The 27,478-nt window shown below is 39.6% G+C and overlaps 1 protein-coding gene across 2 annotated transcripts in view; it reads right to left on the reverse strand.

The window, feature by feature from the left end:
- The window catches only part of LOC111231985, a 69,905-nt gene extending 51,197 nt beyond the window's left edge, over positions 1 to 18,708 (reverse strand). The window contains exons 1-3 of one of the 2 annotated variants that reach the window (XM_022759300.1): positions 18,475 to 18,708; positions 11,934 to 12,055; positions 7,422 to 7,469 (exon numbers count right to left, since the gene is read on the reverse strand). In XM_022759300.1, coding sequence (XP_022615021.1) covers positions 7,422 to 7,469; positions 11,934 to 12,055; positions 18,475 to 18,481 — 177 coding nt within the window. In that variant the 5' untranslated portion in view covers positions 18,482 to 18,708. Of the gene's footprint in view, positions 1 to 7,421; positions 7,470 to 11,933; positions 12,056 to 18,423 lie in introns of both variants that reach the window. The other variant, XM_022759299.1, reaches the window with a different exon arrangement.
- Positions 18,709 to 27,478: the final 8,770 nt, after the last annotated feature.

Consider the following 27,478-nt stretch of genomic DNA (forward strand, 5'->3'; position numbering starts at 1 on the left):
GCTGCCTGAAAGCCAATTAAAGGAGAACTTAATTGAATCAGCCTCAGTACCCTTCCGAACAGGAACTCAAATGAATTGTGCTTGGGGATGGATGGTTGGAAGGGAAAGGAGGCCATGGAGGTTAAATAAAGAGGGTAAAATTACGAAGGCCCAATCCCAGTTCCCGCCCTTCGCCCTACCCCTCCATTTTGCACATAGGATAGGATGTCCTGTTTCTTCTGGGGATCGAAGGGGTGATGGTCATCATGCCCTCAAAATGGCCATGCACACGGAGCATTTTCAGGAGCAGAATACAAATGGAGTATTAGAAGAAAATTCACTGGATAGTTTGCAAAACAAGTAATGAGTCGTGTCCAAGGAAAAGATTTCTCCTACTGTTTGTAGCTCTGTTCTGAAGGGCCACTACTGAAGGTTGAGGGAGTATTCTTCTCTGGGAATAAAGGTTGCATACTGATCCCGCTATGATGGAAATTAAATCTTGTTTGCAACATTATCCACCCAAACCAGATGCTGTTACTCTTCAGTCTAAACCAGACAGAAATTTCAGCCAAAATTTAGTTTAGAATTTGGATCAAACACTGCATTTAACCTGAGCTATTACAGTAGGGAAAAACAGGGTACTGTTTGAAAAGAAAACTGAAATTAAAGGTAATGTTTTCTATGAAATCAGTCCAGTGAGGTTCAAAACTCTGAGACCACTGCCCCATTTGAGTTTTGACAGTCTGTTCAGTCACCATACTGGACCCATGAAAGAAAGAGTGAGGCAGCAGAGACACTACAGACAAGTGGAGTACTGTCAGGTTTGACTGCCTACCATTCGGCACACTCTGCCATCACCTATTAAGTGTTAAGGGTTGTCGAACTTGTGACAGCCCTAAAACTTAAAAGCATGATGGGTCCTTCCAAATTCTTAAAGTTGTAAAGGGACAGATGTCTTTAATCGCTAACGGTTGGCAATCAGCGCTATGTGGGCTTGTATCAGTGGTCGAAGGATATATAATTACGAGTATGTCAGCAGCACACCATGAAAGCATGAAAACATGTCTCCTAGCAGACCTGGCTCTTAAACATCAGTCAACCATTGCCACTGGAAACACCCTCGCCGAGGCTTGAAGACGCTGTTTCCACAAATCCGTCCAAATCTGTTTCACCGTCTTTTAAAAACGGGAACTTATTCACAATAGCTGCAGTATAAATAGTTTATATTTCGTCGAACAAAAGGTTTATGCCAGTTCCACTTTTAAAAAAAAAATGCCCAAAATTCTAAGAAATAGATAAAAAAAATAGAGAAATCAACAATATTTGAAGACGTATGAAGAGAAAACAACTTTCTGAGGTTGTGTGTCCATTGTTGAATTGAAATGGTTCACTACTAAGCAACATACACACTTGTGCAAGCTCAAACATTCAAACACATGTACTACCTCAAGGCCATGCTCCATTGTCCTGGGAAAGCCATGAGGAGGAATTCCTTTCATGTGTCATCTCCTGTCACAGTACTGTCCTGACAGAGGCTTAGTGACATGTGAGAGGCCTCGGCAGAATGTCCTGCTTTTAGTCAAATGAAGAGTCTGGCAGCTGCTGTATTCATCAAAATCAACGGATAATCTGCTTTCCATATAAAATCATGTGATGATTAACATTTTTTTTTCCAAAGAGGGGGATGGGAGTGTAAATGCTTGCACCTTTAAGGAGACACTTGAGAGACACGGGGCGGGGAGGGTTGGGAAATGGTGTCAGGAGATTTTAAGTTGCATGAACATGTGTGGAAACTAAGATTTCAGGTTACAATGTTCCTCTGTCTGGACTGACTTCTTTTTTATGATTTGAACTGTCCGCTGTTCTCAAATTATCTTTTTTTTTTTTTTTTTTGTTAAAATCTTGAAGTCAAGAAATACAGTCAATCAAAACAAAAAACTATCCCATATCTAGAATAACAAATCTTATTTTGTTCTTAACAACAGAGTAACTGTAAATGCATTTTCTCTCTAATTTATCATTTGATTTAAAACAACTCATTTACCCCTGAAGGAGTACAATCTGTCACTTACAATGACAGTAAAAAATATGCTCAAAACACTGGAAGAGACATGTTAAAGGTCAGTTTTAGGTTTGTTTGTAAATCAAAGTCTAAAACATTATATAGAAATTGGATTTTCCACCAAAAAAAAGAAAATTTATGCATAAAATACAGTGATATTTTGTGTATTTTTGTACGGCAGTTACATGATGAAAAATAGTGACATCCAATTGCATGTTGTGTTTGCTTTTTGTTGCTAAATTCCAGCCATTATGGCTCAGAAAACATAAAATCATATTTACTTTCCAAACTATAATTTCCGTAACACCTTAAGTATGAATTATATAATAAATTCAAACTGTGACAGCAATCCTGGAGACATCCTCTCACTGCTGTAGAGGGCTGCAACATACAAATACCAATAGCCTTTACTCTACATTTGGTGTAGTATAGTTTTTTTTTTTTTAATCTGACATATTATGATCCACATCCCTCACCTCCCCTCGCCTTGGTACACTCATGCTGGGTCATACATTACTTTGCTTTTACATTGTGTCTAAACACCAGCAAAGATGCAGTGACTCAGTTGTTAGGGACAAATTAGATGCAATATAGTTTTCAAAATCCTTTTCAAAAGACAGTGTGTTTAATAACATGCCTGCTGCATAATGAAAGTTTGAGGCTGTGCTCCCTCCAGGGTTTGGTTATACAAGAAAATCTGGGAGACACAGACATTTGTGTGTGTGTGTGTCTGTGTGTATCGTGTCTGCACTTTAAAAATTCCCTGAGTACATGCAGTTGGGGGCACCTATATGATACCTTACTTTAAAACTGTGAAATTGCAGTGTGGTAATTTTATACTGCATCACCACCTCAGAGACTACTCAGAATAACATTTTTGCTTGCAACAGAAATTCCAGTATTTATCGAAGATGCACTGATAAAACCACTTTTCTAAATGGTTCGTCAACCTTTTTTTGGTTGCCATGGAAAACGACAAACTACCAGAGAAGTCACTGCACATAGAAAGTTAACTTAAAATGGGTTGACATGCTCTGCATCTTTGCTTTTAGTTTTCAACTTGAGCCTAAATTTTTTTTCTACTTGTATCAAAGGTTATCAGCAACATATCACTTGCAATTTGACATTTCAGATATGCATTATCATTTTGAAGCAATGAAACAATTCACATTAGAGTGCTCTCCTTTTGCCATACAATGTCACTGATACAAAACTTGACCTGTGAGCTTGACCCATCACCACAGATCCAAGACACCCACATTAGCAGAACTTGTCATTTCCTTGTTCTACTGTATACTGCTAATCAAGCTCATTTTCTAATTTGCAGCATTAATTAATATTCAGGAAAATTAAAGGAAATTAAAATTAAAATGTACTACCAGAGAACTACTGTAGATGTGAAGTAGCACAACACTGGCAACCCATTTCTTTTAATAACAGTTCTCTATTATACCAAAATGGCTCCTACAGTTATCAGGTGAGAAACCCCTCCTGGTACCAAGAAACACTATTTTTTATTAAGCGTGCATCATTAGACACATGGTCTGTCCTCCTGACCCCAGCTCTGTGTTGGACAAGGGCTAATCAGGGCCAAGGAAGGCAGCTGTGAATCTCTTCCTCCTTCACCACTCCCCACCAAAATCTTCTCCACCGGACTCCAATCAAAGGGAGCAGAGGCCATTAGGCAGCTCTGGACCTCCTTTTCTTTATAATTACACCCTCCTGGATTGACCGAGCACCAGCTAGCCCTTTGCTATTTGCGGTAATTAGTCCAGAATGTGAGCTGTCAACATGCAAAAATCGTGCCAGTAGGCCCACAATGCCACAGCCGCCCCCACAGTGTTCAACAACAAGCACCTAGCCTCGGCCACTGGAATGCATTAACTTTCGCCTCTCTTTTTTTTTCCCTCGGCGACTCATGTCAAATCCAGGTCCCTCAGAACAAAATCTTAATAATTAACTGGCAAATTTTAACATGATTGCTTGTGACACACCTACTCTGGTAATTATTGCTTTGAGGCCATGTGCTAATGAAATTAATGCATTCATTGCCCCAACAAATTAGCATAACTCATACAAATGGCCCACATTTGAGACCCCGTTGCAAAAAGGGAAAACAACATGCAAGAAAAAGCAGCATCAACAACAAGAACAAAACAAAAAGCTAGAAAATGAAATGACATGAACATTGAACCGGAGACCGTATGATGAGCACTGTTTGCTCAAAGTCTTAATGGCTAAAGCCTCTTAATGTTAACCAAGGGTGATTGCAGTAATGCATTACAGAGAGATAGCAGTGCAGGACCAAATGATTATCACTATCATCATTACAGTCATTGCTGATCTACATATACATCTCTCTGTGGACAAATATTAAATGGCTGTGCCACTGCAGACATTAAAATGTTATTATACTGATACATTAACTTACTGTAGAAGAGTTCATATCAATACAGTGGAAGCTTCCCAACAATCATTCTCTAAATGGCACAGCTGCCACTCGCAGCAATCACCAGTGCTGCCACTAACCCCTGTTCATGGCTGTTTGGTCTCACAGTGGGATGTCTCTCAAGACATTTACTGCTCGCCATTAATAATTGATGATGATGCCATCGGTATAATGGGCGAAGACAAGTGCAACAGTCAGTTGGAGATAGTGCAAAAGTACAAGAAATAACCACTCATGGGTACAAGAAGAGCAAGGATGGTTGGAACACCTAAAACATGTGTTTGCCTGCAGCCAAATACTGGCAGGGAAACAAAAAAATGAAAATGGCTTCCATTTAAAAAAACACTGACTTACATTATTACAGTCAGGAGAGAGTCTGCAGGTTAGCATGACAGCTTCTGGTAGTGTTTCCACAGCCTCTCTTGATATATCATGGCAACCTCATTTTGTATAGAAAATCAGTAAACTACAGCACAGAATCATTAAAGATTATCTAAGCTCTGAGTCAATGCAGAGTATTTAATACATTATAACAATGCATGATGTTTTGGGCCTAAAGGCCCCATATTTTACTTTTCCAGTGTTTTATTTGAAGTGTTGATCCATAAGAAGATATATTTGTGATTTTAAGAACCAAACACCATCTCAGTGTAGTTTTACATCTCCTCTCTCAGGTTTCTCTCTGGAGCTCTAGAAACAGCTCAGTGAGCCAATCAGAGGAGAGGAGGTTCTTAGCGTCCAAATCCTGCAAGGAGGAACACTGGGTCCGGATGGGCTGGGCTTCGGGCATAGTCGCGAGCCGTGACTGCTTTGTTGTGACATCACAAAGTCCTGATCATCATCAAAGGTCCTGACAGCTGGTTTTAAGGCTCAGTTTATGAATACAGGCTGTGTGCATTTCTCTGTGGACTGAGCACTTTCATACTTTCACAGTATTAATATAGAACCCTGACCTGCTTTATAAAAGACATGGAAATCTACCTTTGTACATTATGGGACCTTTAATGCTGAACTGAAATTAAAATTACTTTTTGCTCATGAGAATAGAACCCAGAGAGTTTTGTTTTTAATTGTGGATCAAAATAGTAATTACTAAAAAGGAGAAATTTGAGTATTTTTTATGCAATCACAACGCCCACATTAGAGTTCTCCAGAGGATGTGAATTTGTTGCAACAGCTGATGCTAGTTAAACTCCATCCTAATGCAGGATCAAGGCAACACTGAGAGTGTGGGAGCTGGCAATGACGCAGCAGGTGTTGAAATAACATGAATGAAAGCTAACATGACTTAATGCTAATGCTAAACAGCTAGGCTAAATAATGTACACTTTCCAAGAGGAAGCTAACTAGCCTAGCCTAGCTGACTAGCGGAAGCTAGGTTAACCAGTCAAAAAGTATAAGATAGCAAGCTAATAAGCTAATTATAGAGGGTAAATACCTACCACTGACTGAGCAGAATGCAAACTAAACAGCATGATGGGTCCTCCCAAATACTGGATGATGTAAAAGCACAGATTAACGATGCTATGTGGGTTTGTATCAACTGTCAGAGGATGTATGATTCTGATGTTCTCCAGTCAGTGCACACAACGAAAGCATGTCTCCTAGCAACCCTGGCTCTCAAATGTCAGTCAGCTGCTGCTAAGGGAAGCCCCCACCCCAATCTTAAAGGCTGCTTCAACAAATATGTCCAAATATGGTTTTATCTACTTTACAAAAATGAAATTATATTCACAATCATTATTGTTTATATTTCCTTGTACAAAAACTGAGAGGAAGTCAAAGTTCAGATTGACTTTAACCGCTAAAACAACATCATCATCATCACCCTTTTGGTAACAAACTCTAGCTTTATATAATATAGAGACATGCTGTCTCGTATAAAAGAAAACAACATCACACTCAAGATAAATTGTTCTTTGACCCCAAATGGAGACAAACACAAATTCCTAGATGAATAAAAACAATCAGAGGAGACTTCCCTCAGACTAAATGTTTCATTGAACTTCCATTAGTGTGTGAACCTCTCTCTGTGTGTGTGTGTGTGTGTGTGTGTGTGTGTGTGTGTGTGTGTGTGTGTGTGTGTGTGTATGTATGTGTGTGTGTGTGTGTGTTTGGGGGGGTGGGGGGGGGGGGGGGGTGTTTCATGTTTAAAATATCTTAAAATCCTAAAAGGTCGTTGTCAGAGTTACTGTGACATTTTCTTCCACAGAGTGGATCCCTCCTATACATACACCCAAGAGCAGCAGCAGCAAAGATCACATTTTCAACTCATCGCTGTCGAGCAAACAATGAATAAAACACTCAGTAGACAGCTTGTGATGCTTTGACCCACGGCGCAAGCATGAATACATACAACACATCAACAGTATACTTCCTAATCTGAGATGGTTAGTAATGCGGCCACCTTATCCAGCATGCAACCCCATCTGTGATGACACATCAGCTCCACCACTTCATACAAATAAACTCACAAACACCAGACACAATGTGTTGATGGAAAATTTGCATTAGGAATGTACCACAGGAAAGCGTGATTAATTTCTGCTCATGAAATGAATACAGATTTTGTCATTACATGGCTTGTATCCTTTGCCAAATATTGTAATGTTTCTCCCTCCTTTTTCACAGTGAGTGTTCTGCTGCAATAATAAGGAATAAAAGGCAGCTTACAGCTCATAAGCAACACAACTGCTGGCAAATCAGCTAAATCACAGAGCAAAACAAAGACCTGATTGCTCATTAGTATTATGGATCTGCTCTGTTTAAATCTGCTTTGTGAGATGCAGCCACTGTTTAATGACTTAAACGGTGTTTGTTTAAATGCTCGCTACCTACATTTCACACAGTAAGATTAAAAGAATGAGACATCATCAAATATCTCATTGAATTTTTATAATACCCCCTATCAAAACACATGAATACACTTACCTTGGCTTTGCAGATGATGCATCGCAGCCTGTCTTCACTCCCACATCCCTGTAAGGAAATTACATTTAAAGTAATTTAGTGACAGTGAACCATCAAAACAACTGATCTAAAGCTGAACTTAGTGCTAAATGATAACTATGGGGTTGTGTTTTGATCAATAAACTAATTATGTTTCTTAGATTGGAAAAACACAATTTAATTTTTTAACACAAAGGTGCATTGTGCATAATAATGCTAATTTAATTACAGTGTTACAAACATGTTAAACACACAGTGGCCCCGTGGTGCGAAGCATGACAACACTGGACAAAACACAATTAAAAAATAAGAAACACAACCAGATTTTTGAAAACAAAACAAAACGGGGTAAAATTTCATTTCAGAAAACACAATAACACAACATTTACGGATCCGCATCAAAACAGATGACGCAAAATTTCAGAAGGCACGACAAAACAGAAAACACAACAACATTTCACATTGTGTTTTCTAACATATTGCGTTTTCTATTTTGTTTGTGTGTTTTGTGTAGTGCTGTTATCTTTTGCACCTCTGGGCCACCGTAGATACTGCATGGTAAACATACATGATTGGATGTTGTTTTAGTGCATACACTAAATATACTGCACCACTTCACATGACAGAACAGCACTTGAAATAAAAATAACATGCCGGCAATAATCTTCAAGCTGGTGCTAACTAACTGAAGAACAAGAAAAGCATTTGTACAAACACTAAGTGCCAAATCCGCTGCTAATATGCATGGCATGTAGGAGCACATTTTGATCGATGTTAATGGCATATAATTATAGAACACCGCTATTAGGCAATGTGATTTTATAAAGAGGACCATTGCCCCTGGCACTGTGGCCTGATTGCTGTGAGTGTTGAACTAATGAATGTAAACCAAGTCTGTTTGCAATGATGAGAATTATCAACCCATGAGAGAGAGACAGGGTAATCGTGTGTGTGTGTGTGTGTTTCTGTGCGCAATTAAAGGGATGTATAGGCAAGCACACACAGTCAAGGGCATGCTTGCTGATATAAACACACACACAAACACACATATATATCACGAGAGAAACATAAACCCATCCTCTCATTATGTTCTTCATCTGTTCACATCTCGGTCAATGCTTCACTCTCTACTGAATATAAGCTATGTTCAACTAGCATGTTGTTAGCATTTTCAGTGCTCCTCTTCTAACTTCTTTTCCTTCCTGTAACTACAATGGATTCTATTTCAGATGGATGGGATCCCAAATCCTGAAGGGCATTTTTTTTTTGCAGAATACCACTCCCATTAACTTCAATAGAGTGAAACCAGATGTATAAAAATGAAAAATTGTATTTATCTGTTGAGTTAGTGACTGTATACCATTACTTTCCAAAAGCCTGCGCCCTTGCTCTGTATTTTCTCAAGCCTGTTGTTGGATCGGGCAGTGAGACACACCAGGCCACACTCGGCTGGTGCGGTACGAGCCATACAGTCCTCCCATGCCCTTGTACTTTGTGCTGTGAGGGGTTTCACCCCTCTAGGAATGCACTCCCTATAATGAGGGTCAGGGGTCAAAGTGCTGCCGCGCCTGGAGGCTGGGATCTCCTAGGCACACTCAGTCACTGACTCTGTCCCTATATTTAAATCCTGCCTCAGGACATGTTTTTCAAAGGGCATCTCCTAACTAGTTCCTGGTTACTAATTAGTTTTGTGCCATGCTATTTGTCTTTGGGAACCTGAATGGGGAGGGATGGGAGGGGGCACAAATGAGGCGGTCTAAAAACAGATAGCGTATGGTTTGTCTCAGTGCAGATGATGATCATTCAGATAGTCCTCTGCTGCAAACACACTCAAGTCCTGTACGTATCAACAGTTGTGGAAATTAATGCCAGCGCTGTTTTGTTGTGTTTGAATTCAGCCTGCGCTGTTGTTTAGTGACAACATCTGTGTCATACTGTTGTGGGTGAAATTAAATAAGGACTTGGAATTTGCCCTTTTTTTTTTTTGTTCAAGCTGCTTTTATGGGTGGTAACAGTGCATGCTATCACTCCCAGCTGGCTGGCTCTCTCTCACAAGTCAAATCATTATTGGATTACATTTTCTGGCTTCATAAAATGCGGTTAAGAGGCACTTTAGACATATGTGCATGACCTGCTTTCCAGAGATGGCTATCAGAGCAAAAGTGACAGGTCAATTGCTGATTTCTGTTCCGTAAAAGGGAAAGGGGCTCCCTACCCTGAGCACTCTAAAAGGTCGCACGCTGTCTCTCTCCCACTCTCTTTCTCTCTATCTGCTTCTCTCGCACACAAAAACTAAAGTAGTCTTGTAGCATCAGCGCACACTCACAGTAGAGAGCGAGGCTCACTGTGTGTGTGTGTATGTGTGTGCGTGTGTGTGTCTGTCTCTGTATATAATTGTATAGTGGGAAGACAAACACTTAATGGAAGTGGCTCTTCACTCTGACATCTGGGTGGTACAGATGAAAGGTCTGCTGTAGCATGTTGTCTACCACTTGTGGAGCATCCACGTTCACAGGAGTGGACGGCACAACAGCGATATTTTCAGCAGCAGATGCACGTTTATCTTGGATTAATATACAGTGATGATAACTCATTCATGTTTCATTGGAAATGTACAGCTGCTATAAAGTATATTCTGATGTTATTACTTAGAGTTGCACTCTATGTTTACTTCAGTTAGAGGCTGGCATTCAGAAGAACCATAAGTGCAGACATTGTATAGTCCAAAAGTGCATAAGTGACACAACCTGAAGCAATTTTCAGTTTATCTGTTCTTTGGCTCTCTAGTCAGAGCGGTTCTCCAGCGATTTAGTATTGCACTTCCATAAAGCTGGCGGACTCGCAAGATAGAGATTTAAAATATACTAGTAAAAACTGCTGCAGCAGGTTCTGAGATATCCTGACCTCAAGTCTCTGGAAGGGATCAAGCTCCCTTAACAGTAGAGCCTACATTTCCCATAATGCAACATGACGGTTTCTTTGTTAGACCCTCCTTGTCTGGTAAATGCCCCTGTTTTGAAACTCCATGTTTGCCAGTTTGCAACACTGGCTTTTGTGTTAATTAATTTGTCTCAAAGACCAAACCCAGATTAAACTGATGACATCACCAGGGTGGGTTTTTTTTTTCTGAGGTTTGACAAAGCTCCTCTAAAGACACAGATGATATTATACGACAGTTTTCTCAGGCTGAGTAGTACCTCACATGGCAAGTAAACTGACTATGTGTAAAATTGGTTAACTTTGCCTTTAATAGTTTTTTTTGTTCAGTTGAACCACAGAAGAGATTAAAGATGAATCTTTTCTTTTCTTCTGTATGTTTGAATGACTGTATATGATGTGGCTTCTGCAGACATGAAGCCACATGAGCATCAATGTGGAGTCATGTTTCTAGCAACCTGACAAGTCTCAGTGAAATATTAACTTTGCTTTTAACTTTGTTTTGGTCTCAACCAACTCCTGAGGGAAATGTCCTGCTCTTTAGCTGCTAAATGCTTCACTATATTCACCAGCTGGTCATAACTCTGTCAGCCTCCAAAACACCTCTTAGCTGTGGCTTAAACAAGGCCGACAGGAAAAGAGTAAAGGGATAAAGGTAATGACTCTTTTCACGTCACGCAGTCGTTTGATTCGTCATTCGTAGAAAACAATTAGTTAGTGCAGCTTTAACTTTTGGCATATTGTATGATATGATACTCAGTGCTTACAGCCATTGCTTGTAGTATCATAATGTGACTGTTATGATGCCCTTTAAGGCAGCTGAACAGTGATTACATTATGTAAAAAAGAAAAGTGCATTCATATATCATCTGTCCGTACGGAGGAAGTTTGTTATGTGACAAATAAAATCTGCAGTTTAATTTACATTTCCATATGAACACACCTCCTCCCTTTACTTTTGGCTTCTGCTTTTTATTTCTGGGGAAAATACTTGGGTATACAGGAGTGATTATATATTTTTACTATTATGGCAGCAGCAGCAGTTGCTTTGAATTAATGGTGGAAGAGTAATTAGCATGAGCAGCAATAAGCACCATGACTGCACATACAGAAATCCATAACTCCCACTGAAACATACATTTCATGAACTGAGAGAACTGTATTAGTGATCCTACAGATGTTAATGAGTTATTCTGCAGTACATTGACAGGTGTCAGGTGCATGATAGCTTTCTGGATTCCCGCCAGTCCACCACGAGGCACTTCTCACAGTTTCAGCCTCTTTGTTTCAACTGTGTAACGATGACGTGTTATCATTGCTAGCAACCCTCATTAAGACTAATTGGTATTGCCATTTGAAAGGTAGCTCAATACCTTGAGGCAAACAGCAACGTTTTGTCTCAATAAGGAACGATCACATGGCAAACACATTTATTCACCGTTCGAAATCCAACACAGACATTTCCCCCCCTTCCACATTTTGACAAATTGCTGATGAGGAAAAAAAACGCTATAAATTCAAAATATCAAGGTTCCCTACATGGAAAGTCTTTCTTACCCTCTGGATCCATGTGGATAGACACACGTGATGGGCAAGTAAATTCTTGCAGTCGCAGAAATTCCTCAGTGGGTCACTGGCTTTAAGTTCAACATCCCTGCATATAAAGCACTCCGGTGTCTCTGCAGAAGAAGAGGAGAAGATAGAGGTTAGAAATGGTTTAGTGCTGATTTCACATCACATCAAAGGCTCATCCCAGAGGGTCACATTAAGATTTGTTGTCAGTGAGGAAATAGTTAACTGACTCAGAATTGATCGTAGTATCATTGTATTTTCTTTAGAGGAAGAATGTAAGTTATTTCCTATTACAGCGTTCAACCCACACCGCACAGCTCCCTCGAGCATTAGACTTTTATTTTGTTCCCAGTGGGAGCGTGGCAAAGTGAATCTGGGCTTTAAATGTAATTGTAACAGGTTGACATTCTTGACAAGACAATAAATACAACAGTGCAGATGATGTGAGACTGATAATGTGAAATAAAATTCAGGATCTATTCGGTTATTATTATTGCCTGACTGAATCATGTTCATTATTTGGTATGTTTCTGTTGATAACCCTGCCATTATTTGAGTTGTGTCCAATGTCGTGTGTCATTTTGTTACTTCAGAGCAAAATGATGTATTTTGTTCAGCAGACATCTCAGAAATCATGAAATGAAGCAACTAGGAACTGTCTGAAGAATAAATTGGCAAACCTTTATCAAATCACCTGATGGCTTACATTGTAATTTTGAATTGTTCTTGGTAAGATAAATGCAATAAAGAAAAATACATCTATTATGACTCAAAGAGATGATAAAGTAAACGCTGTCCTCCTGTGTCATCCACATAGCAATCATAAATGGGCCAATCTGTTTTATGGCTTTTATAATCTGGAGCGCTTGGTTATTTTAGTGGAAAGCATCTGACTCTGTCATTTAAATGTGCATTCGTGGACTGCGGTGTAAGTTTGACTTTACTGCGATGCTTAGTTGTTCAGTGAGAGCAGCTCAAAGATACAATACTGGACTACAACTTCCATTAAGCAGTTTCATATCCAAAAGGCATGTAAACAAACTACTACTACTCTCCAGTGATCCCCGATAGCATCATTTTCTGATGACAGACCTGTGACCACATAAATGAAACTGAAAGAATTTGAATTATGATAAAGACAAGCTATAATATGTGGCGTGAGAATTTGTAGTAGTAGTAAGAAAAGAACAAAACATTAAAGCTGCATTAATAGATTATTTTCCAACCACTATGAGGGCAGCTGTTGTTAAGGTAACACGTTACCAAACAGTTGTCTATCAACACGATTAGCGATGTTAGCATTCGGTTGGCTACCTGGAGAATATCCACCATATTCACTCGCCTTTAACTCTGTTTTTGTCAAAAATATTAAATAGTGTAGCTTCAAGTGCCACATACCATCATACCTTCCCAGTATGCATTGGGCCACAGGCAGGATACTTTCTTGGCATGTCATCAGTCTAACACGTAGATATGTACACTCACACTAACATGACTATTTTAATTTCTTCATTTTCCACCAGTTTTTTTGTTTTTTTTGTTGGATATTTCAACATTTCTCTATAATTAGCACATACAATCCAAACAGGATTTTGTAAAATGTGTTAAGCCTAACTTGATGTAAAATTGTGTTTTGGCAGTAGGGTGAAAAGAAGGATCAGGAGTCGTTAATTGTTAACGACAACACATTGGCCCAATTCCAATCTGGCCCCTACACCAACCCACCCACCTCCCACCCACTCTCACTCCGTTCGTGTGCTCGTGTGGAGGCTCCGCCAGATTAAGTGTCATTCCAAACCAATTACCCTTAAGTGGGAGTGGGTTATAAAGCGCTCCAACAACGAGTCCGCATCGATGCAGGCTTACAAACCACACTCGTAGAGAAGTGCAAGCATCTCTTTAGAGTCTGGGGCGCAGGAAATGCAAGTGTTCCATGCAGTTACTCTCAAAGGATAAGCCATAAGTTGCCTCACCTCAAACAGACATTTCATGGACTATTTTTCTTTTGTGCACATGATGAAATTAGAGGTTATGTTCTAATTTGGAACGAACATGCCATTGTTTATCCAAGAATATGATGTATGTTTTTTTTTCTCTTTTATTTGACTTGATTATAATTTCAGGAACTATGGAAAAAAACAAGGATATAATTAGATTAAAATGGGAAACAAAAATGTTTTACAAAATAGAAACTCAGTCAAAGAGTTTTTATTACTAGTATATATGAGTAGTTTTTATTTATTCAATTAATAACTTTTCCCTTCAACTTTATTATGCCATGAATGTAATGTGCCATGTCATTGCCCGTACACCTACATATCTGTTGATGCTGTGTATAAGATCTTGTTTTGGATAAATATTTATTTAATTATACTCATAATATCCTTTCTGAAATATTTTGGGTAACAATGAATTTCCTGTTGCTGTTGGAAAAAGGTGAGGACTTCCCAAAGCTTGCTGCTGTATTTGTACCTGCCCCCTTAATTTAGAGACCCTCCACAGCTGCGAGTGCAACTCCGCAGAGAGTTACTCTCCATCACGGAGTGGGAGGGTGGAATGGGACTGGGCCATCGTTATGGTAGCATCAAAACTTACCACAGCTGCGTTGAACTTAAGTCAGTCAAACAGTAAAAATGATCCGTCCTGGTTCAAGTAGGAGTGGACATAAAAGCTAAACAGTGGAAAACATCATGTGCTAGCTGCTAGCCGAAGGCTGGGGTTAGCCACGAGATCCTTTAATTGTGTTATGTTCCATTGTGCTGCAACCAGCATCTCAGCAAACTTCACCAATATCCTCGTCAGTGATGATTCCCCAAACTGGAGCTTTGACGCTAAATATTGGACAGTAGCTGGGAGCCAGATTCTGTTGGTTTCATCCCATAAAAACACAGTGAGGGCTAGCTGTCATGCATGCACTCGCCTGAGTGGAGGATAAACTGCTGCCTCAGAAGCTCCCATCTCTTTGGGGGTTCTCGTTGAAACGCATTGCTTCAGGTGTAAATCTATCTTGAGCTGAAAAATCTTTTAATCAGAGGGTTTGGTTTTTAATGTAACCCATCAGAATCTGTGTAAGCAGATTTTATTACTGACCAGGCATATATCTCTGCTTGCATTAATATCTCTGAGACAAGCTGTAAAACAGAGACACCAGATGAACTTTTTTTTCCCGACACTCATTTTGGTGAAGTTAAAAATCAGGAATTTTCAGATAAATGTGTGCTGTCTGGCTGCCATTTGCTTTACCACCCTGTTACTGTCACCAACCACCTGGCCTAGAAATGGAAATCATTCAAGTGAGGCACTCCCCTAATACTAGTGTGTGTCAAAATTTCTATGTTTGCTTGCTTTTCCGTCTGCCTGTCTAACAATATATCAGATTTAGTTGGTTTTCACTCATTGTCAAAATAACTTTTGTGTGTGTGGAGGAGTTTGAGGAAAATAATGAAGCCATGCGGAGACATACCTATAGACTATGACAGTCTAGCTAACAGGCTGTCTGTGTGTTTCAACAGCCTGACCGAAAATATTTCCAAAGTCACTGTGATGGCAGCTTCACCAATTATACCCACAAGTCATTTTTAACATTTCATTCCTCCGAATCTGTACTGCTTTTACGGTCATTATGGCAAGCCCCAAGGCACTTCTGGAGCTAAATAACGGCTGCACCGCTGCTGTGAAAATAACTAGAAAACAACATTACAACAGAGATGTAAACATGCGGCATGTCAATCGTAGCCAAGCTGACAAGTCTGCATGATCTGTGACTCCCATAATTAACTGTCAGCGGTGTCAGTGTTCGGCAGCGTTTCACATGAAGGTGAGCGCTCGACTAACTGGCTGAAGTCACCCTCTCTACACGATTTAACAGCTAACAAAACTTCCTCTGTGCAGCAGCAGCTCCGGGCTGTGTTGTTTCCATACAGGGTGACGATGTACTAAAACAAAGTTTGTCAGTTGGAGACACTGATCTCCTGCTATCACAGAGGAGAATACCAACACCAACTCTGTCAAGAGCTCTGTTTATCCTACTTGACTGTCTGAAAATGGCTTTCACTTTCACTGCTGCACAGTACCACTGCCGCGGATAATAAGGAACAAAATGATAAAAGGGAAGAAGCCATCATCTCAACAGAAGCAGTCAAACTGAGCAATGCTATTTGATGAGTTTGAAACACTGTACAGTATTTTATACAGTATGCCAATGAGGGAAAATGCCAGATTGGGATAATTTAATTGTCTGTTGCATTGCTAACGACCTCATTAACAAAAGAATGATGGGAAACCAGCATGGTCTGGGCGAGGAACCGCCTGTGTGACAGCCATCTGGCTACAATGGGGGGTGGGGCTGGGTGGGGGTTGGGGGACTGGTAAACTAACACCACGGCCGTCACGACTTCCAAGCACAGGCCTAGAGCACCTCTAGATGGAAGCAGGGATTAGTGTTGTACACTATAATTCGCCTTTTATTTCTCTGTTTATAACCGAGTCACAAAATGAGATGACAGAGATGATGAGGACTGATATCACTGGATATTAGAGACATCTGCCCGGTGCTGAGGCGCACCTTTTCCCTGACCCAAAACTCTCTCAAAGCATAAAAACAAGTTTCTCTTCATCCACAACATTTCTCTTGATCTTTTAACTGATATGAAACAACGAGGGAAAAACAAATAAAAGGACAACGGTTTACCTCCTGTGTCTGGCCCCATATTTATCAAGTGTCTCAGAATACAGAACACAGGCTGATGCTGTGTGTCCAAAACTCTGCAGGTTATTAAAAGATAGTTTAGACAAAACAAAAAGAAATCATCAGTTTTTGTGACTAAGACTTAAAAGAGAACATTCTCTCCACAAAAACTGAGGTCCTGGAAACCGTAATGCGGTAGGGACAATACCCTTTGCAACAGTGATGATTTGGGTTTGTGTCGACCACAGTTAAAACAGACATGAATCAAACTTTGACAGCTCATATAGGGCATCAGATAATGCACAGATTCGTTCATTTCCACAAGCCGCATTCATGCAAATGATCGGTTATTTACTGAAAATCACTATCTGTAATATTTGAGAGACATGTTCATATTTTTATAGTGTATTTCCCCAAGACATGGGAGCAGCACAGAGATAATTAATATTTCCCCCAGCTGTGGGAGCACATAAGTTAAAGGAGCGGTCCATCAATTTAGCATTTCGCCTCCATACAGTCGGGCGACATCAGAGAGACAGATTTTAAAAAACGTCAATGGTCAAAATCAAAGCAGCAGAGGCGGAGATAACCGGACTGTTAGGCCCAGGTTTGGGTAAAGCTCCAATTACACAAGATCTTTTCATTTCCCTTAATATAACTCAAGAATTACATCATCATGACATCACCAGGGTTATTTTATTCAGACCTTCTCAGATCTCCCTCAGGAGCCACAGAAGATATTACATAGACTTAAGTGTTTTCACAGGCGGGGGATTGCTCTCTGTGACAAGTCAACTGAACTCGACGGGTAAAATCAGTGGAGTGGCCCTTTAACAAGTGTCAGTGAGAGCGGGACTGGAAGACAAGACGCTGTGTACTCCACGGAGAGAGAGGCTCCACAGCCCACAGAGGGTCTGCAACATCACTGCTGTGCATGCAATACTGCACATTATGTCTTACATGAAGCACTATTACAGATATTATAGAACAACGTGAGGACTGAGCGTAGTTACCTGCTGTTTTAAATTGTACGTACTATAATGTATGTGCATGTTTACTTACAGCTTACAATGCAAATGGCTTATTGTTAAATATAGTACGTATAGTTAAATATATACAAGATTCAAACTAGTTATTGAGCAGTTCATTAAATGGTTAAAACGTGGTCCTGAGTATTGACAGGTATCTGAGTGTATTAGAGACCAGGATAGGTGTAACACTAAGCATATTTAAAATTCAAAGATATGCCACCTTTGGTATTTAGTAAACTTTTGTACATGCCACAATTACTGTTAATATTTACTGTTTATTTTCTTTCATTTATTTGCATAAAGGCTAATTGTTTTGTTTTTTTTATGTCTGCTTTCTGCAAAGGCTGCATTTACTTCTTTTCAAACCTTTGCATAGAACTGCAGTGTGATATGATTTGATTGTTTTATGACAGGATAACTTTTACAGTATGTTGTAAAACAGCAACGATCCTCTCCCTCCCAGGAGTAATCCTTCTCCTGCTGAGACTCAGTGTAGGATTTGTAAACAACTCTCAAAGGTCTACTCTGAGGTAGGAATGTTTTCAGTCGCAGTAACTTTCAACACAACTCCCTGGAGGGAGTGGAAGACGTTTGGCAGTTGCAGGCCCTGGTGTCAGTGCGGCAACATCTGGGTGCCAGAGACAGTGGACATGTCCAGATAAGAAAATAATTTCTACTATTCACATATGAACAAATCGATTCCAAAGTGTGATTTACAGCATCGTGAAATAGCAAGTCTCTAGGACAACATACTTACCTATGAATAAACTTCTGCATGATTCTGCTGAAGACAGTGGTTGGTACTCACTGCTCATGTTTCACTCTTTTGCTGTGGCTGAGAGACGACTTCTTCCACACACTACTGAGTGCTTCCAGATACCAGCAGTTTCCTTCACTTCCTGTTCACATTCCTCTGTTTTCTCTCGCACGAGTTACATAAACATTTAGAGACGAATTAACCTGTCAAAACTGAAATGCACAACTTTCTGTATTCTATCTGCGTTTCCTATTACTGTATTCTCTGTCAGCTGATCTCTCTGTGTTTCTGTTTGTGCGGAAGTTGTGAAAGTGAGCAGCCAATCACAGCTGCACTCTGGGGCACGTCAGAGCAGGAAGCCAAAAAGTGAAAAAAACAAAAAAAACAAGAGAAGCTTGGCAGTGAGCTTTCGTGTATTCTTCATCAAGACTGTCTAAAAATAGATGTTGTGGGTGAGAAAGTGACAATCATTAAACACCACAGAGGAAGAGTTTTTTTTAAATTTCAGTAACATGAAAAATGGTTTAAAGTTGAAGAGGTAGCATGTGACGGAAAACACTACTTTCCTAAAAACAACGATGTGTTGCAACAAACCATCATGCACGCTCACTACTGGGAAATGACTAACAGATTTTGGAATTTCCCCCCACACATCTTTCTGCACATCATCTCAGCACAAATATTGATTGAAAGTTCCCCAGCAACACTTGTGGCATTTATTTGATTCCCTACTAGTCTATGTTTCTGTCAGAACTGTCCTCTGTCTCACAACTAGGGCAAAAAAAAAAAACGACTTTTACGACCTGCAATCAATCAATTTAAATAAATAAATCAACTAAAAATAAGCAGTGCTCAATCCTGTACTTTGTCTGTACACCACAGCACTTTCAAAAGCAAAGTTACAATGTACTTTACAGTGAAATGCTTTTTTGATTTTTTTTTTTATGTTAGCTGTAGGTCATTAGCTAACACGAGTTAATTATTGCTCATCATATCTGCCCACGACAGCTGTCACTTCAGCCAGTAAAATTGACAGTCCTTGGCGTCCTAGGAGAAGCCAGCTTTTATTTATCTCTGGGTGAAATCAAACCTGCTGGTTCAAAAATATCTATGAATTTCAAGTTATCACTGAGAACTACGTACCTGTGTATCTGGCATTTGGTACCAGAACAATAGCAGTTGGTTTGTTTAGCTGCCTAATCTGACCCTGCTGTGTCTATTTTTGTCTCTTCCTATAGGACTGTCATAAATTTGGTCAAAAATTGCTCTGCTTTGCTTTGTTATCAATAAATGTAATGTATCAAAGTTTCTGATTTTTGTGTGAGGGAAATGTTTCTATCATTGTCAGTGTGTGTTCATTGGTTACATAGTCCTATAACTACTCTTTTTAAACCATGTGAATTTGCAGGTTTTTCTTTATACAGATGCAAAATCTGAAGGTCCAAACCGTCTCTATCAAAGCACTCAGCTCCAAATAATAAAAAAAAAAATCTTGGAGAAGTTGTGTGGATGGAATAGGTCTATACTCTGCCTAATTAAATGGCACGTCTCCTACTATTCATGAAGAGCACTTATTAAAACAAGCATTCACATCCAATCCACTAGATAAATGACTTTACACCAAGTGCCATGAAGCCCATTAAATTGCTTCTTCAGAGATGGATCAGGTCCAAACACACAATCAAAGGATTTGACTGGGATTATCTCAGATTAGAAACACTCAGGGACAAATGAGGAGATGACAGGATATCATACATTGAAAGGATAAATTAGCAGTCACATACCAGACCAAATTTGTGATGGGTGTTAGGGAATAAAGAGCTGGGGGTGGGAGGGGGTGCTAAAAAGCGAGGAACAGCTCTTTGGTTTTTAGTAAGACCAATGATACATGGCCAATGTAAACCACAGTAAAAGCTTTTCCCTCTCCCTCTAAAACCTCCTGCCATGTAAATAACGTCCACATCAGGGAAAGTATCAACCAGCAAAAACTAAGAAATGGACACAAAGTGACTTGAGAGAGATTAATCTGTTAGTTTGTGACCTTATGGTGTTACTGTGATAAACATGTTTTTTTTTCAAACATCATGATACACTGCTGTTAGTACATTTATTACGAGTTCACTCACAGGTCTAACAAACAGTCTGAAGTAATTGCTCAAAGTGGAACTAAACTTAAGAAATACAGTGAAGCGCCCCTTGCATCACACAGTAATTTTGGAATTCACATTATTATATTACCGTCTTTATATTACGATGCTACAACAGGAAAGAAAATGCGTTTTATTTTGTCAGTAGACATTAGTTTGAGCTTATGTTCAAAAGCTTCAGTCAAAACTGAACATGTCACTGGATTCATTCTGAGCAGAAGCTGAACACTCATGGCCTCCTGACTGCATGCGAGCCACATGGAAAAAATATTGATCATTGTAGATAGCTAAGCCTTCGGCAATTCCTTTAAAAATTGCAGCTCTACAGAATTTACAATAAAACAAACCATCTTTAACCAAACATATGAGAATTGTGAGCTTAATTTTAAAACCAAATGTAAAAAAAAAAAAAAAAGAGCCCTTTTTGCACGGTCGATATTTCAGTTCCGCCCTAATTTGAATATTCAAAAATAAAGTAAAGCAGGCTTAGTGCTGATAAAACACTTTTCAGGAGGATAAATAATGTAGGCAGTGGTTAATGTTAGCATGTACTTCTTTGCATATTTTAAAAGCAATGAGGACCTCCGATCTACGGCATTAAACTAGAGCGTTCACTTTCTCTCAGACAGCAATAAAAAGGTATTTTGAAGGTTTTACGCATTGAAAAAATGTGACCTTTGAACTCAACATAATCTTCTGTCATACGCTCACTTGTCAGGCTCCTCTCTCCCTTTGTGCTATGACTAGGTGGCATGGACAGTGGGAAGCAATACCATACCTGCAGCGCCTGTTCAAAGTTGAAAAGCTCAGTTGATCTTGCTCTTTGATCTGTTTCATCGCCTTTAATGATGAATGATGTGACTGACAGGTTTTCTTTGTGTAGGATTTCATTTGAGTCCCTCCACTCGAAGTTCACAAGTTCACAGACTATCTATTAAACTGTAGCTCTACAGTCCAGACTGTAGGTATTTGTACAGTTACACATTTCTTCTTCCTCATACATATGTGCTTTAACATATTCTATCTCAAATAAAAGAAATAATAATTAATACTACCTTAAAGTGATGAGTCTTAACTTAAACTTGAGAAGGTTTACATCAATATAGACAGAAATATGAGGGAGATACAACCTTTTACCACATAGTGCCAAAATTGCTATGGTTGAAAAGTAATTGGACACTTGGCGACTGGATGTTTCTTGGGCCGCTGTGTGTTGTTTTAGCGTTAGTTTGTGCATAAATGAGCTCACATGTGGCTCATAGAGGACTGAGATTTGGCTTTTTAACTGAGTGGGAGCTGTCTGTTAATAAGAGGAGTAATGAAGTGAACATGTAAGGGAAGAAGATAATAATGAGGCACAAAAAAGTCAAAAATATCCGAGAGATATCGAAAGTTGTTGGTTTGTCAAAATCAACAGTTGGGTACTTTCTAAAAAAAAAGCAGGTGTCCACGGGAAAACTAGAAAATGGCAAACGAGCTGGTCGACTGAGGAGCAGGAGTCTTGCGGGTGAGCAGAAAACGATTTGCATGACCGCACAGCAAGTCAACAATGCTCTCCAGGATGTAGGTGGACACGTTTCCTCTGTCAACAATCAAGACGTCACGATCGAAAACCTCAGAGGTTTCACCACAAGGTGCAAACCACAAAAACGGAAAGGCCTGGTAGCAGTGTACAAAAACACACAAAAAGAAAGTTCTGGAGTTCTCATGGGCTGATGAAACAAAATGAAGGAGAGAAGAAAGGGTGAAGGAAAAAGGGAACAGCTCATGATCCAAAGCCACCACCTCATCTGTCAAACATGGTGCTGGTATGGCCTGGGTATGCAAACAGGCGGAATATCTTCGACTTGGTGTAGACGAGACTAAAGGCAGAGAGACCCCACAGCAAGCAACAGCTGAAGGTGGCTGCAGCTAAGACCTGAGAGAGCATCATTTATTATACTTACAAGTAAAATCATCAAAAACGTAATAGGAATGGGTGAATATGCGACACCATGATAAGCTCCAGAGGCTTATCAGGGTGCTGAAAAAGGGGCCCAGACATTGCATGTACAAATACATTTAGAAAAGAGGGTCAGTGGGAGCATTTACTTTGCACCATGATTCACCACGTATGACTTTCTTCTGTAAAATCTGTAGTTTCTCAGTACAACTGGGAAAAGCATTGCACCATATAACATTACAGTAATATGAGGCTCAAATAAGGAGTAATATAAGGTTAGAGGTACTTCAACTGGTAGAAACTTAAAAAATAAACCAACATATTTAGACAAACTTTAAGGATCATATCGATGAGTTAACAAAAAAAAAAATTAAGAATTCATCAATTCATCACCAGGGAAGATACAAAGTGCCTGCTGATGTCTCTTGGTCAAAGACTTCAGGCAGTCATTGACCGCAAAGAAATTTCCAACAAAATATTAAAAATTATGATTTTGTTCAACTTCATGTGTGTCTTACTTTAGAAAGCCTGAACTTCGGGCACTATGTGTTAAAATGTAAAATCCTCTCACACAGTTCTTTCTGTATTGGTGAAAACCTGCTCAAATTGAAGCCAATACTTGGCACTTTAATGTAGGATTTTAATTCAAAATTAATTTGCTGAAGCACAGAACTGGAACAACAAAAAAATGTTTTACTGTCCAAATGCTCACGACCTAGACTGTATATTTTGATATTGATTCTTTGATGAATAATGAGGATGATTGGAGCTGCTGATACAGAATTATGTGCATTACATTTTGAAAATGAACAAATTATCCCACTCTTAATGTTTACAATGAATTCAAAATGTACTAGATTTCACGCAGTCTGACGCTACTTTCACAACAGAATAAACCATTGTTTATTTTTTAAGTCTCTGAGAAGTATAAACATACTCAGTTTCCGTGAGAGGAAACAGAAAATGTCATGACACTGAAGCTATTGTGTAGATACTTCAGCTTTTCAAAAGAGGACAAAGCGTTTCTGAACATGTTTGTGGAAACGGTATCGAAGCTTCAGGCCTCTGCGTGGACGTTTCCCTCGGCGGCAGCAGACTGACATTTGAGAGCTGGCATTTCTCTGAGACACACTCTTGACTTCCATGGTGCATTTAACTGGAGCATGTCATACTGTAGAAACACTGAGGCACTATGCCTTTTCTCCTTTCTCAACAAGCCACGATCTTAAGTTTGTATCTAACCTGTAAAGTAGAAGCTAATGAGGTTGGGTAACTACTTAGTGTAGCATATTTAACTCAGCGCAGAGAGAGTGGAAGCTTGTTATTTAAACTAGCTTGGTTAACATCAAACTAACTGGAGACTCCTTGGTTTTAAGATAGAGGCTAGCTTGAATTTGAAATTGCTTTCAAAGTTTTACCTGCACTCAATCATTAACAGCAGCGAATAATCCTCTGAGCTCAGCATCCTACATCACATACGACATGATACGACACATAGGAGTGTCTCCTGAAATAGCAGCGGCAGGCGTACCGGACCTCGGCTGTCCTGGTTACAATAATAAACACGCTGACTGTACCGAGAGCGGTGTACCTACCTTTGTCCCCATAGTTACTATAATATCAGTCATGGCTTGGTTAGGTTTAGGCACAAAAACTACCAGGTTAGGTTTAGGAAAGAAAAATTGTGATTTGGGTTAAAATAAGTTTCTAGACATTAGACAATCTTTGTTGTCATGGTTACAATAATAACAACGTGGTTCACTTTGTCGAACGGTCGTGGATAACAGAAACAACATAAACTGCTACGTCCACATGGAGATCGAACATTGCCCTCCTGTGTGATACTTCTGCGTTTTGCTGACGCATCCATCCACCACAACCTCCTCCTGACGAGGACTTTGTCGCTCTTTATATCACATCACCGCACTTTTCCCTTTGCTCCTGTAATAATGACCACGACCACGAGATGTCGCCTCACAACGAAACGTAACTGTGGGTCTTAATAAGCTGCTGCACAAACGACCTGTGGGCTCGTTTTTAACAGGAGGACAGTCTTGTGTAACATAGAGATTGTTGTCGTATCACAAATTCCGTCATTCGTAATCACAAATTCACGACCCACGGAGAACTAGAAGGTAGGGGGCGCTATCACTGCAGAAAAAGAGATGAAATTTAAATAAATAAAGTCTAAACAATATAGTATATGCTGATTTTTTTAAATTTCAGTTTGACTTTATACAAACCTAATATCACCCATCACAGACACATTCTGTACTTCACATACTGAACGCCTTTGATTATTCCACTTGATCACAGCTTTAAGATGTCAGCTGCGTTTGAGATAGGGAGAATTTGTCATTGACTGCTGCCAACTTTCTCTCTGTCATCCAATTTTACTGCTTTGATTTACAGCAGAAGCTGACAATTTGAGTGCGAATGAGGGCGTTTCGCAGACACATAACTCCATATCTAACACCTTCTCATAAACAATAAACTGCTGAAGTTATTTTGTTCTTGTCTCATCCTCTTCTATTAACAAGCCTTTGTTAACAAGCACCGCAGGGAACAAATTCAGATCTTTTGGATTATTCACTGTCACAAAGTTCTAAAGCAAGGTCAGACGTTCAAGGTTTAAATATTCAGACTTGACCATGTAAAGCTTCTGAAGGTAGAGCATTTTCACTCCATTAGAGAAGGGACAAGCATAATTATGAAAATGAGATAAGGGAGAATCAAAATGACCTGATTGAAAAAAGAGAAAAAGTCCTCCAGTGCAGAACTTAGTTTGATTGATTCGGAGCAGATGAGCCCAGGGCTCCACTGTTGGCAGCCCAGGGTTCATGCTGTAATGATAGCTTTATAATTAAGATTAAAGACCACGGAGCACAGACAAGACACTCGAGTGGTGTTGGGGGCTTCTCCAATGACACTGGGAATAATTGGAGAGAAGTATCTACAATCCCTACCTCCCCAAAGAGCAGGAGACTGGGTATCACAATATGCAAACACTGGATTTGACTGACAATGGGAATGTGGTTTAAATATCAAGAACGCTGACTGCTTTTTAGACTGCGTGATAACTCACAATCTCGGTGTCACTTCAGGATCTAAAAAAGGGAAGAGCTTGATTTATGTATTACTGTAGTGTATAATTTTTTAAAATTGAAGCAAAAGGCATGTGTTAAAAAGCAGATTATGTGTGATTATGATGATTCACTCCTTACATGGGGCAGATTGGGGAGCCATCTGGGCAGCAGTTCTGACTGAGACAGACTGACTTCTGTTACTAATGAGTTGGACAGCATGAAAAGAACAACCACATTCTCAACAACCTTCCTCCTTTATCATATCTGAGGAGACAGTGATACTTTCAAACCTTTTTTTCCGAGGAAATCATCTAGATAAACCTCCCTGCATGGACATCCTTTGTTAAATAACATTTTCAGTCAGGCGCCTGCTTTTCAGTGTTTCTCCGCAGCTTGTCAAGGTTCATGTTCAAAGTGGCCGTCATTTCTCACCTTCGCTGACATCCCCTATCTGATGAGGGTGAAGTCAAGTCGCTTAGATGACTAATAATCATATCAAAGGTGCCATGTCATGCAGCAGATTTAAATAAGAGGGTTTGGGGGAGCATTTGCATGCATCTATGTGCCTGGGCTAAGAGGCTAATGTCATAAAGTACGGCGCAGACATGATTTAATGTAATCTGTCATGTCATATGCTAATCTTCAGTCCTCTCAGTAACATACTGCATGTTAGCGCGGGGAGATTTCAAGGAGCAGCACTACAGTAAGCAAGAGCAGCAGCACTGAACAGCCTGGAACAACCCCGCAGTATGTGTTTTTGCTGAACTTATCATTGTGTTTATACAGTTAGATACATACATTTTTATTTATGTATTTAGTTACTGCTATTTTATTACTTTTTATATTATTATTTTTATTGCTGCACAGTAAAAGACGGATAGAGATGAGACTGGACTGACTAAATTGAGCACTCCGTACTACTTGAATTTGTAGGGCCTTATTTCAAAGCCAGGATTTTCCCTTCCATTACAAGACTTTGGTGCAGTGCACACCGCCTTAGCCAAATGAGCGATCAAAAGGGAAGAGAGAGAGGATACCGTTTTGACCCAAATATAAGACTACACTTCTTCTGGAAATTATATTTGAGGACGAGACAATTACGTGTTCATTATGTCAGATATTCTTTTTGAACGGAGAGAGTACAAGCATTATGGGTTGTCTGTATCCTTAATGTTGCTGGGCTAGCAAGTGTTTTCAAGGCTGGCTATAGTCAGTCTTTCAGAGTTAGTCAGCCCTAGAAGTGTGTTGTGAGCCCAGTTCTAGTTTCATGAAGACTCACGTAATGCGTTTTGTTGCCACAGAGGAAATAAAAATGAATGAGTGAAAACGAGTTTATATAGTGTGACCCAGGGAGAGAATCTGCCAAAACGGCCAAGAATTACAGCCGTCTCACACGGTGAGCTCAAAAACAACTCAAGTCTGAACAATGCTAAATGTTTTTATTTTGAGACAAGAATGAGAGTGAAGTGATGTTGTTAAATTGTCAAACGTCAGTGGGAAGATGAACTATAACCCTTGTGTTACTGGTGTTATTTTGTATGATGCGAACACTCACAAAGATTTCAAGGATTACTTCAGGACATAGCGCTCACTTCATCAGTTAGCACGTTTGTTTCACTTTTCCTCTTGCTAATGTCTGAGTGTACTGTGGAAAACAACAGCCTACAAGTTGTCTTCTTTATGAATACTGTGATGATAATGGTCCACAAAATGATGTGGAAATGCAAAGTTTCTGGTCAAGTAACATCAAATTTTCTTGGCAGATGAATCCTGGAGAAGTCGAAACAGGAGAGGATGGATGTTGGACAAACATCTATTCTGTTGAATGAGGTTTAGTATAGTCTGGTGCAGCGCGTATCTTTATTTTGTGACAATGATTA

This window comes from Seriola dumerili, unplaced genomic scaffold (assembly GCF_002260705.1).
Source record: "Seriola dumerili isolate Sdu_G_001 unplaced genomic scaffold, Sdu_1.0 BDQW01000321.1, whole genome shotgun sequence".
In the NCBI taxonomy this organism is placed as follows: Eukaryota; Metazoa; Chordata; class Actinopteri; order Carangiformes; family Carangidae; genus Seriola; species Seriola dumerili.